Source organism: Gorilla gorilla, chromosome 3, assembly GCF_029281585.2.
Source record: "Gorilla gorilla gorilla isolate KB3781 chromosome 3, NHGRI_mGorGor1-v2.1_pri, whole genome shotgun sequence".
Classification (NCBI taxonomy): Eukaryota; Metazoa; Chordata; class Mammalia; order Primates; family Hominidae; genus Gorilla; species Gorilla gorilla.
The window spans coordinates 95,740,551-95,753,721 of record NC_073227.2 but is presented as its reverse complement, the minus strand read 5'-3'; the positions used below and the strand labels follow the sequence as shown (position 1 = coordinate 95,753,721).

Sequence of the window (13,171 nt, the reverse complement as noted above, 5' to 3'; positions counted from 1 at the left end):
CTGGGGTTTTCCGTTCAGGTGTGTGATGAAATAATGGAAGTGGAGATAATGGAAATAAGCAAGTGGAGAACCCGAATACGATTTCAGCTCCTGTGGTAAAGTTTTATAGCCTGCCAGCTTCATTTTAAAGGCAGTGCATATGTTCAGACGTAGGAGAAAACGTGTGTCCCAAAAAAGAAGACTATCATGTAATTGCCATTAAATAGGAAATTATATATAGGAAAGTGCCTAATAAGCATGTATTGTTACTTTGAGAGAACTTCTTAATCTGTGTTTTTTTTAAATTGGCACGTATTCAATTGAAGTTTCCTGATTTTCCTTGCAAGAAACAGTACAAAAATTTTGCTTAGAAAACTTGAGCTTTGGAACCTCAACCACCCTATCCCCAAATCTTAGCTCTCCTCTTTAATAACTGATTTTAGCTAGCTCCTCTCTACCCCGTATGTAAAATGGAGATGATAGCGCCTGTTTCATAAAAGTGTATGACGATTGTATACTAAAGGGCGTGTATAGTGTTTAACAGGGTGCATTCCCTGAAGTAAATGAGTAGTAAATATATACCACCATGACTATTACTATCATCGTCAATCTGAGTATTATTATTTTTTGTTCTTTCACTTCACAAGTCAGCCTTGCTGGTCACTGACTCATTATTAGAAGCAAGTTCAAGTCTCAGGCCTGTACGTGCATCCTAAACTCTTTTCTATAGGTCATGGCTTGACGAACATTGCTCCACTGAAGTGAATGAAGCTCCTTAAAAATGTTGGTCATCCACCAAGTGTTGTGTAAGGAAATTGAATGCTATCCTTATGATTCAATTTCTACTGAGATGTATTATTATTCTTTCAAACTTGAGGTCTAAAACGGAATTTAACATCTTGGCGCCCCCCATAAACCACACAATTAGATCTGTGTATCATAGCACTGAGATACTTCGCCCTAGGTGTCAAACAGTTTTTGCCTTCCCCCGCTCTCTCTCTCTTAAATACCAGAGGCCAAGTGAAGTATTTCAAGGAGGATGTGGTCAGCTGGGTCAAATGCAGCTGTTTGAGTAAGATAACTGAGAATTGCCCTTTGGATTTGGCAAGGAAGAGGTCACTGGTGATCTTGACAAGAGGAGTTTTAGTGGAGAGATTAGGATTAGAGTGAATTTAGGAAAGAATGGGAGGAGTGGAATTGAAAATAGCACTTATAGGCTATTCTTGGGGTTTAGCTGTAAAGGGGAGCAAAAAAAAGATGTGGTTGCTGGGAGATCTGGCGCCATATTTTTTCCTCTTTAAGAGAGGAAGTATTACAGCATGTTTGTATATTCTAGGAAATGATACAATAGCGTGAGAACGTTTTATAATGCAGGAGAGAGTGAGAAAACTGTACGGGCATTGTCCCTGAGTAGCCAAAGGGGATGAAATCCAGTGCACAAGTGAAGGAGTTGGCCTTAGAAACATAGACTGTCAGTTCTTCCTAAGGGAAGGCAGAGAATGAAGTATATTTGCAAGTAAGTTAATAGAGATAATAGGAGGATGTTCTTTTCAGGCCTGTCAGCAGGAAGTATGTTTACTGTTTTTATAGTGAAATAAGGTCATCAGCAGAGTGTTAAGGAGGAAGAGTTGTTAGAGTTTTAAAGCCAGAGGAGAAGAAGTGAAATGATCATCTAAATCTTAGGTCTTAGACTCTGGAAGAATGAGAGAATTGACTAGGGAAACGTGGTAGTAAGTGTCCACTTCATATGAACCAGCAAGGACGGTGATGCTTCTTCTCTAGCCATATTCAGCTGCTTCTGATAGAAGTCAAATAGGATTTAACCAGGGTTGGGATTGTTATCCATGAGTGTAGAGGAACTGAGAAGGGAACTAGGGTGTTGCAAGGGGAGGCTTGGAGTAAGTTAGGGAGGAGGTAATGGTTAGAGAATTTCATGCTTGGAATTGAGATGCAAAGGGGGTGCCGTTGTTCTGTAGCATTGGTTTTCAAAGTGTGGTGAATGGAACCCTGGGGATTCCTGAAGTCCTTTCAGGGGCTCTGCAAGGCCAAAACTACTTTCTATGAACACTAAGATATTTGTTTTTTTTTTTTTTTTTTCAGTCTGTTGACACATGCATTGATGGTGGAAAAGCACTGTTTAGTATTGCTAGTATCTTAGCTTGAATCAAGACAGTGGCACTGAACTATACTACACCTATAGTTTTTTTAAAAAGCCAGCTTCACTTAAAAATGTTGATAAAGCAGTAAAATCGTTAATTTTAACCAAATCTCAACCCTTGAATATATCTTTTAATATGCTGTTCAATGACATGGGAAGTTTTGATCAAACACTTCTGCAAACTGAAATTAGAGGGTTGTCTTGAGGGAAAGCTCTTGTGCAATTGGATTGTAAAGTGAACTAGTTGCTTTTTTTCATGGAACAGCATTTTTTACTTGAAAAAATTGTAGTCATTCACATTTGGGTAGTTGGCAGACATTTTCTCAAAAAGGAGAAAAGTGAGACTCACTACAAATGAAAATGACAGTATTTGTTGCCAGTGATAAAATTCAAGCTTTTACACAAAAATTAGAATTTTGGAAAACTTTTATTAGCTTTTGTGAGGTTGGAAGCTTTTTAAAAGACTTTTTTTGGTGAGATTTTCTTCAATACCTAAAGACTTTTAACGAATATGATTTTTTGATATTGCATGTTAAATGTGTGAACATTTAGAAGATGTAAATAACTCACTGAACTGGTATTCTCCAAATGACCAATGCATGAGTAAAACATCCATTTGAAGTGCAAGATAGAGCAATAGATTTGAATGTAACCAAGGAAGAAAAGAGGCATCGTATCAGTCGTATTCCTTGATACGATTTCAGATTTCATGTTGCAACTACCCTTTAAGAGTTGTTGTTCTAGTGTAATATCAGAGAATGATATCCATAATTCTCCAAAAAGGCTATTAAAATACTCCTTTCTTTTCCAGTGTACATATTTGTGTGAGGCCAGAGTTTCTTTTTGTACTTCAGCCACAACTGTTTGAATGCATAAGCAGATAGAAGAATTCAGCTGTTTGGGGGGAAAAATTTAGTTATTTTTCATTAAAACATGTTATTTATGTTAACAAGTAATGAGTTTGTTACTTTTAAAAAGAAGTAATATTTTAAAAACCTATCCTTTTTAATTTGTGATGTGGTATATGTCAATAGATAAAATCCACATAAACCAAAGCTCTTCGGGATTCTCAGTAATTTTAAAAAGTGTGAAGGGATCCTGAGACCAAACCATTTGAGAACTGCTGTTCTGCGGTATAACTATGAGAATAGTGGGTTGGAGGACAAGGTTATTGGAAATGACAAAGTCAAGGAACTGAGAGTTGCAGAAAAAGGAAGCCAGTTAAGTGTTAAAATCTTTAAGGAATGAACTACGTTATGGTAAGTCAAGGCATAGGAAGCCTTCAGAAATGAGTGGATCTGCAAGGTCACAGTGTATTGGAAAGTCACTGGCCTGGAAATCTCTTGATATACTTGTAATGGTAAAGTTGCTGTAATGAAAAAACCCAACAGTGATGTAGATTAAAGAATAAAGGTTTTATTTCTTTCCATTTAACAATTCCAAGGTGAGTGATGCAGGTTGGTGATGAGGCTTTGCTCCACATGGTCACTCCAGGGATGAGATTTTTCTGTTGTATCATTTTGTCATGTTTTAGGGCATATGGCCATCTGTCTGATATAGCTGAACAACTGTGCCCAGGAAGGAGAGGATAGATTTTGGTGGACAACTGGCAGTCTTTGCTGTGCTTGAAAACAAGGGCTGTCTCTTACATTTGTTGCATTTTGTGCAATATTAGATATGAGGTTGATGATTAATAAAAGCTAGCAAAATAAGAATATAATCTTTATTATTTTTAATGTAAATGAATTTATCTGGAAATGTCTAAGAAGAGGTTGCCTGTTTGCTCTTTAGGCTCAGAATGAAATTGGGGTGTTATATTAGTCTGTTTTCACACTGCTGATAAAGACATACCCAAGACTGGGAAGAAAAAGAGGTTTAATTGGACTTACAGTTCCACATGGCTGGGGAGGCCTGAGAATCATGGCGGGAGACAAAAGGCACTTCTTACATGGTGGTGGCAATAGAAAATGAGGAAGAAGTAAAAGTGGAAACTCCTGATAAACCCATCAGATCTCATGAGATTTTATTCATTATCACGAGAATGGCACGGGAGAGTCTGGCCCCCATGATTCAGTTACCTCCTTCTGAGTCCCTCCCACAACAGGTGGGAATTCTGGGAGATACATTTCAAGTTGAGATTTGGGTGGGAACACAGCCAAAGCATATCAGGTGTTGTGGGATTAGTGTTTCAGTCTAGGGATTTCCTTCATAATTCTTTTGTTTTAAAGTTGTGTTCAACTTCATACAGACGTAGTGATGTTGAAGGGAAGAATTAACCTAAAATATGCCAAGAAACTAGTGAAATGTTATGTTTAGGATCAGTTTAGCAACTGATCTATTGGGTGTAATCTTTCAGTTCCATCCAGGAGGAGGAGGAAGAAATTTTCTTTTTGTATTGCACACTTAGTTTCTTTTGCTTCTTACTATATCTCTTTTTTCTCCATGGGGGTTAGGCACCTTGCTGTGACAAGCTTTATACTTGCCGCTTGTGTCATGATAACAATGAAGATCATCAACTAGATCGCTTTAAAGTGAAGGAAGTGCAGTGCATAAACTGTGAAAAAATTCAACATGTAAGATTTTATGACATTTCTATTTTCTTTTTAAAAGCTGTATTAAGGTGGTTTGAAAAAATTTAATCAAAAGTATCATAAATAAGATTTCTTTAACTTCTAGAATAAGCAATATCTTTGGTTTAGGTGTTTCAAAACTTATAAAAATAAACTGCATATAGTTGAACATAAGTTCTAGATATTCAAATGGTAACTCAAAATGTTTAGTTTATTGCAGTTTTTAATTATGTGTCTTTTTTAGGCCCAACAGACTTGTGAAGAATGTAGCACATTGTTTGGAGAATATTATTGCGATATATGCCATTTGTTTGACAAAGATAAGAAGCAGTATCACTGTGAAAACTGTGGAATTTGTAGGTACTGTATGTAAAGCGTTCTTATCTAATTGCTTTTAATGTATATGCAATAATAGTTTTTAAAATCAACTTTATTAAGGTGTAATTTACATCTGATAAGATACATTCATTTTAAGTGTCCAATTCAATGAGTTTTGATAAATACCGATATCTCTTTTACTATCAGCACAATCAAGCTATAGAACATATCCATTCTAAAAAGTTTATTCATAATTTGTTAATAATTTAATTTACCCATCAATTATTGTATAGCTATTTAGAATTTTACCTTTGGAATATAAAATATGTTTTATATAAAGTGTTTTATGGGCAACTGAGGTAGAGAATTGGGATAAATTTTTCCTTTGTAAAAATTAGTATTTAAAAAATTATCAAGAAATACAGGTGATTTTATAAAAATTGGAAAAAACAGAAAAGTAGAAATAATAAAAATAAAATAACCAGAGCCTAACCACAGACAAGCTACTGTTGACATGTCGGTGTATAAGGAATTATTTTCTTTCTTAAAAATCTCGAGTATTTTAGATGTATATTAAAGCATGTATGTAAAGTGTGTCTAAAGTACAGTACAGTGAATAAGCCACCGAGTTTAGGAAAGGAATGTTACCAATACTGTCAAAGCTCAAGGTGTTCCGTGTTCAGTCCTTTCTTCTTGTCCCTGCTGGAGATAATCACTGTCTTGAATATTTTAAATCACTTTCTTGCTTTTTTTTTGTTTTTTTGTTTTTTTAAAATATAGTTTGTTTTTAAGGAAGGATAACCAACCTACCAAAAGATACAGAAATTATAAGCAAATGATTTTATGAATTTTAACAAATGAACATGCCTTTGTAACCACTACCCAGATCAAGAAACACAACATTCATAGCACCTTCATAGCTTCCTGTGTGCCCCCTCCAAATTAATACACTTCCCCAAAGGTAACCAGTATGCTGACTTTTGGAAGTTTTTAATAAATGGAATCATATAGTATATGCTCTTTTGTGTTTTGTTTTGTATGTTTTAAGGCCATGTCTTTCAGCGGTCACATACGTAAAATTATTACATTTTCCTGTATGATTGACCCATTTATTATTATATAATGTGTCTTTTTATCTTTAGTAATGTTTCCTGCCCTAGGCTCTACTGTATCTATATCAGCTTTCTTTCGATGAGTTTTTGCATGTATATCCTTTTCCATTTAGACATTTTTGTATACTTACATTTAAGTCATGTGTCTTGTAAAACAGCATATAGTTGAGTTTTAATTTTTCAATCCAGTTTGATAAAACTGTCTTTTAATTGGAGTATGTAGTTCGTTTTTTATTAAGGTAGTTAGGATATGTTCGTGTTTCAATCTACAGTTTTGGTAGTTTCTATTGCCTTAGTATTTGTCTTTTTTCCTCTCCTTTCTTGTCTTCTTTGGATTAATCTGTTGCTTTCCTATTTGCTTTTATTCTCTATAGGCTTGTTAGTTATACATTTTTCAATTATTTTCTTAGTGGTTATCCTAGAAATTATAACATACATCATTGGCTTACTAGAATAATATGTTTATCACTTCTTGGACAATATTAGGACCTTAAACACTAAGAGTCTTTATATGCTATTGTTGTTATATATTTACCGTTTCTATTGCCCTTCTTTCCTGTAGGTCTCCAGCATTATCTTTGGAGTTACTTTTCTTCTGCTTAAAGAATTGTCTTTAGTGTTTCTTTTAGTGAGGTCCTGCTGATGATACATTCTCTCAGTTTTTTTTTTGTTTTTTGTTTTTTTTGTCTCTGAAAAATGTCTTTTTTTGCCTCCATTTTTGAATATTTTTGCTGGGTGTAGAATTCTAAGTTTACAGGTATTGGTTCCCCTGACCTCCCAACACTTTAAAGATATTCTGATTCCATGGTTTCTGTTTAAAAATATCACTTCTCAGGATTATTATTGCTTCTTTGAAGTTAAAATGTCTTTTATCCTCCTCTCGCTGTTTTTTAAGTCATTGGTTGTTAGTATTTTTTCCGTGTGTCCAGGTTTGATTGAGTGTAATATTTATCTGGCTTGGGGTTTGTAGCATTTCTTGAATCTGTGGCTTGATGTCTTCTGTCAATTTTGAAATATTTTTGGCCAGTTTCTCTTCAGATAATGTTTCTGTACCGTTTTCCCACCTCTTCTGAGACTCCATCCCATAGATCTTTTTACTACATCCCATATCTCTTTTTTTTTTCCTGTATTTCTCCTACTTTGATTTTCTTTATGCTTAAATTGGATACTTTCCACAGATTAACTTCCAGGTCTCTCTTCTGCTGCGTTGAATCTGCTTTTAAGCCTACCAAGTTATCTATTTATTTAAGTTATAAAATTTATATTTTATCTTCATTCTTGTTATTTTCTAGTTGTCAGGTGAAATTCTTTACCTTTTTTTTCTTTGAATGTATTGATCACAGATAATTTAAAGGACTGTGCCTAATAACTCCAGTATCTTGATTATCTATGGGTAAGTTTTGTTTTCTGTTTTTTCTCCCTTGGTGTTTGGTTCTGCCTTTTGACATGCTTGATTTTTTTTTTAGTTGATTGTTGGACATAATATGTAAAAATTTATGAAGCTCTCGATGCTATTTTTTTTTCAGAGAGAATTTAATTTTCTTTCAGAAGGCAGTTAATGTAGGGATGGATAACCTTAATCCAATTTAGCATTGATATAATTAGAGTCTAATTTTTGTGTTTTTTTTTTGTATGTCTGTTCTATTTTTTTTTTTTTCCCTCCCTTTATTCTTATGCTCCTAGGACATAGTCCCTTGGAGATCTTGACTTAAAGCTAGGGTCGTTTACCAGGCCCATCTCTTTTGTGGTGGAATCTGGACTCCAAATTTTGGCCCCCTAGCATAGGAGTACTTTCAGAGGGTTTACTTAGTTTCTTAGGCTCTTACCTGTTGCTCTCTGTTTAGTTTCTTAGCTTGTCACAGCACAGTTTAGGGTCTAAAAATCTCTCAAGGAAGAAAGAAGTAGAGACTATTGACTTTGTCTCAGTATATTTCCTTTCTCTCTGAGATCGTTGCCCTGCAAGCACTCAGTTGCTCTTTACTACTTTTAAACAGCTTGTTTGTTTTCTTTAAATTGAGTTTTTCTAGTTCTCAGTAGGAGTTTTAGTCCTATAGAAGCTATTTCGTCATTGTGGAAGTAGAAGTTACAATATATGTTTCATTTTGCTTATTTTAAAAATCATATATATGGCCTTTTTTTCTTTTTGTTTTTTTACTGAGCTCTGTTTCTAAGATTCATCCTATTTGATTAACTAATTCATTTTCACTTTTGTAGTGTTATTTTGATATCATATCTACACATAGCTTCTAATTACCACACACAACCAAGAAAATCATACCCTCTTTTATTGGTTGATTTATTGACATTCAAGTTATTGTTACTGCAAAGTACACATCTCATGCTACATGGTAAATATTAAACTTCATGAGATCACGGTATTTTCATATTTTAAATTTCTATACCTGGGGGTGCCTTATATCAGGGTCCCCAGTGCTTGGGGTGCGGATTCTGGTGCATGGCCTGTTAGGAACTGAGCTGCCCAGTGCAGGGTGAGTGGTGGGTGATTGACCATTACTGTCTGAGCTCTGCCTCCTGTCACATCAGTAGTAGCATTAGATTCTCATAGGAGCACAAACCCTATTGTGAACTGTGCATTCAAGGGATCTAGGTTGTGTACTCCTTATGAGAATCTAATACCTGATTATCTGAGGTGGAACAGTTTCATCCCGAAACCATCCCCCAACCTCGGTCCATGGAAAAATTGTCTTCCATGAAACCAGTCCCTGGTGCCAGAAAGGTTGGTGACCACTGCCGTATATACAGTAGGTGCACAGTAATGTGTAGGCAGTATATCTTTGGCAGTGTTTTCAGTATTATGATAACCCTGAATATACTAGAAAAATTAGTCATCACCATTTACCATTTAAGTATAATGGATTCTTTTTACTTTAAAAAATATTTTAAAAAGCCCTTTTGTGAATAATGTGCAGACGAAAGAATAAAGGATAGTGAAAATTAACTTCACTGGAAATTTTACTAAGAATTTGAACACTGCAAACCCAAATTTTAATTCCATGTATTCCAAGTTGAAGATAATGTGTGCTCAGATATATCAGTGTCCTTTGTAACTGCTTTTGACCCATGAACAATGTTGGGGGTTAAGGGCACCAACTGCCAGCTCAGTTGAAAATCTGAGTATAACTTTCAACTACCCACAACTTAACTACTAATAGCCTGCTACTCACTGGAAGTCTTATCAATAACACAAATAGCCAATTAATACATATTTTGTATGTTATATGTATTATATACTATATTCTTAGGATAAACTAGAGAAAAATATTAGGACAATCATAAGGAGAAAATATGTTAACTGTTCATTAAGTGGAAATGGATCATCATAAAGGTCTTCATCCTTCTTCATGTTGAGTAGGCTGAAAAGAGGGAGGAAGAAGAGAGATTGGCTTTGCTATCTCAGGGGTGGCAGAGGTAGAAGAAAATCTGCTTATAAGTAGACCTGTGTACTTCAAATTTATGTTGTTCAAGGGTCAACTGTATTTACTTGTCAGTTGTCATGCTTGAATCTGGCACATGTGCATCGTGTAAATAATTGATACTAGATTTTAGATACATTTCTAATAGGTTCTAGCTTGTAATTACTTCTGGTTCTTCTTGTATTTGTATCATCAAAATGCAATACTAATTCCAGATCTCAAATACACCACTGATAAGTCTTGGCTTATCATTACTTCTGTACACATATTACCAAATTCAAATACATTTGAGAACTTTGAGAGTCGTAATTTGGTTGAAGAAAAGACGACCTTTCTTCATAATTGCATGCTCTGTAATTGCAAAACATTTTAATGAATTTTTTTCGTTTTTACATCATCTGTTTCCTTCTAAGTACTTTAACATATGTACCTGCCTTCAACGTTTGTCCACTTATGAACCATATTAAGTAAATTTTGGTGTACAAACGTCATAAAAGATGGAAGAATATTATCACACATTCTTAAAGGATGTCCAGGTTTTTATCATGAAATAATGTAATTTGAAGTCCTTCCTAATAAATGACTAAGTGAGGATACCATATTTTCTTTTTTTTTTAAATTAATTTTTTTTTGAGACGGAGTCCCGCTCTGTCACCCAGGCTGGAGTGCAGTGGCGTGATCTCGGCTCACTGCAACCTCCGCCTCTTGGGTTCAAGCAATTCTGCCTCAGCCTCCCTAGTAGCTGGGATTACAGGCACTCGCCACCACAGCCGGCTAATTTTTGTATTTTTAGTAGAGATGAGGTTTCACTTTGTTAGCCAGGATGGTCTTGATCTCCTGACCTCGTGATCCGCCCACCTCAGCCTCCCAAAATGCTGGAATTACAGATGTGAGCCACTGTGTCCGGCCAGCATATTTTCTTTTTGTCCTTAGAAATATATTGTTCATTCCTTTTTTTCAGTGAGACCATTCATATGGTACATCATCTGAAAATCATAATCTGATTTATTGCTTATAGGATTGATTTCACCATCATTATAATTAGAGTCCAGAGCACTGGTTCTCAACTGGGGAGAGTTTTTTCCCAGGTGATATCTGGCAATGCCTGGAGACATTTTCAGCTGTTGTAACCAGGGAGTGAGGGGTAGTGGATGCTAATGACATCTACTGGATAGAGACCAGGGATGCTACTAAACATCCGATAATGTGCAAGACGCTTTCCTGCTACAAAGTATTATCTGGTTCAAAATGTAAATATTGCCTAGGTGGAGAACCTTCAGTCTAGAATGGTTATCTGCCTTTTTGCGTTTATTTTCTATTTTGTCTAAATTTTCCTGTCTTTTTTTTTTTCTATTTGTGAAAAATGAAAAATTCTGATTTCTCAACTGTGTTCAAGGAAAACTACAAAGAAGGTATCTGCGGACTCTTTAATGCCTTCTGGAAAGATGATGTAATACTTTGAGCAGTACAGAAAGAAAACCGAAGGATTATGCATTAGTGATTATTTCATGTCATTCTTTCATGTTTCTACATGAAAGGGCTTTCTACCATGCTTTGCATTTTAGTCTTTTTGTTAGGATAGTTGGGAACGATTGATAATTAATGTGAAAGGATTCCTAGGATGCTGAAATACCAAAATTAGGAAAAATAAGATTAAGATTCCATAATGTATCAGATTTATGAAAGGGTTCAATGGACCCATATGATAATTGCAAACAGAATAGAATGGGTTTATTCTATTAAAGAAAAAGTAGATTTTCTTCTTTAGAAGATTTCTTTTCTCTTTTTTTTTGAGATGGAGTCTCACTCTGGCGCCCAGGCTGGAGTGCAGTGGCGCGATCTTGGCTCACTGCAAGCTCCGCCTCCTGGGTTCATGCCATCCTCCTGCCTCAGCCTCCCAAGTAAGTGGGACTACAGGCGCCCGCCACCACGCCTGGCTAATTTTTTGTATTTTTGGTAGAGACTGGGTTTCACCATGTTAGCCAGCATGGTCTCGATCTCCTGACCTCGTGATCCACCCGCTTTGGCCTCCCGAAGTGCTGGGATTACAGGTGTGAGCCACTGCAGCTGGCCTTCTTTGGAAGATTTCTAAAGAAAGAATAAATGTCACAAAATATTCATCTTTAAAACAGAATTGATTAAAAAAAGAACTAGACCTGGGTACAGAGTGAATATTGTATAAAAAGGCTTTTGCAGTCATAAAAGCTTTGTTAAATGCTGAATTTAATCAAAATCCCTTCTCAGAACTTTTTTTTTTTGAGACAGAGTTTCGCTCTTGTTGCCCAGGCTGGAGTACAATGGCACTGTCTTGGCTCACCGCAACCTCTGCCTCCTGAGTTCAAGTCCTGCCTCAGCCTCCCGAGTAGCTGGCATTACAGGCATGCGCCACCATGCCCGGCTAATTTTGTGTTTTTAGTGGAGATGGGGTTTCTCCATGTTGGTCAGGCTGGTCTCGAACTGCCTACCTCAGGTGATCCTCCCACCTTGGCCTCCCAAAGTGCTGGGATTATAGGCGTGAGCCACCGCACCGAGCCTTTTCAGAACTTTTAACTTGTTAATTGTACAGTGCAAATATCCAAGTATATTGAGTTTCTAATAACAGTATTTGATTATAGAATTCTTTTCATGTTCAGTGGAACATAATTAGGAGATGTTTAATGTGTAGAATAACAGAATTTTCAAATAGAAAAGTTGTTTTATGTTATTGGGTATTGTAATATTATGTGACTCACGTTATAGACAAATAATTATGTTCACTTCAAGTAGGCATTTTAGGAGGCATTTTATCTTTTGTCATTGTTCAAAAATATTTGAAATGTTTATTTTCTGCAGTTGCTTTTAATGAGTGCATATGGCATACTGAAAAACTACCCTTGAGGATTTTTGAGTTCTTTTGATTTTTAAAAAATCTGCCAAAAGATATTGGAAGCAAAATCTATTAAGTTTGACAAATACTGTCTTTAGTCAAATGACATATGATCATCAATAATGACTATTGTTTTTTAGATAATAAAAATATTAAAAGAGCTGGGCGCAGTGGCTCACGCCTCTAATCCTAGCACTTTGGGAGGCCAAGGCGGGCAGATCACCTGAGGTTGGGAGTTTGAGACCAGCCTGACCAACATGGAGAAACCCTGTCTCTACTAAAAGTACAAAATTAGCCAGGCATGGTGGTATATGTCTGTAATTCCAGCTATTCGGGGGGCTGAGGCAGGAGAATTGCTTGAACCCGTGGGCGGAGGTTGCAGTGAGCCAAAATCGTGCCATTGCACTCCAGCCTGGGCAACAAGAGCAAAACTCTGTCTAAAAATATATACATATTTTATTGTATATAGTATGTATAAAAATTATAAGTATATATTTGAGAAACTGGTTAGAGTTGAAAACTATCCTTTCATGATAACTTTTTAAAAAATCATGTTATTTGAATGTATTAATTCCTGTATTTTTGTTTGAAAATCAGTCTTTTTGGAGCTGCACATTCTTGATAGTCTTTTGCACCAAGTCTTTTTTGGGAATTAAACATTTTTGTCTTAGGTATATCATGAAAGTTTATCATTGCTTTTAGTTCATTAAATAAATTTATAAGGCAAGGATGAA

At 35.7% G+C, this 13,171-nt stretch overlaps 1 protein-coding gene across 4 annotated transcripts in view; it reads left to right on the top strand.

The window, feature by feature from the left end:
* Positions 1 to 13,171, top strand: part of RCHY1 (ring finger and CHY zinc finger domain containing 1) — a 35,133-nt gene that overhangs the window by 827 nt on the left and 21,135 nt on the right. For all 4 annotated transcript variants that reach the window (XM_063705318.1, XM_004038836.5, XM_055384500.1 and 1 more), the window contains exons 2-3: positions 4,591 to 4,710; positions 4,952 to 5,067. Coding sequence is in view for 3 of the 4 variants with exons in the window: in XM_004038836.5 (XP_004038884.1) it covers positions 4,591 to 4,710; positions 4,952 to 5,067 (236 nt within the window). In the remaining variant the exon portion in view is untranslated. The remainder of the gene's footprint in view (positions 1 to 4,590; positions 4,711 to 4,951; positions 5,068 to 13,171) is intronic.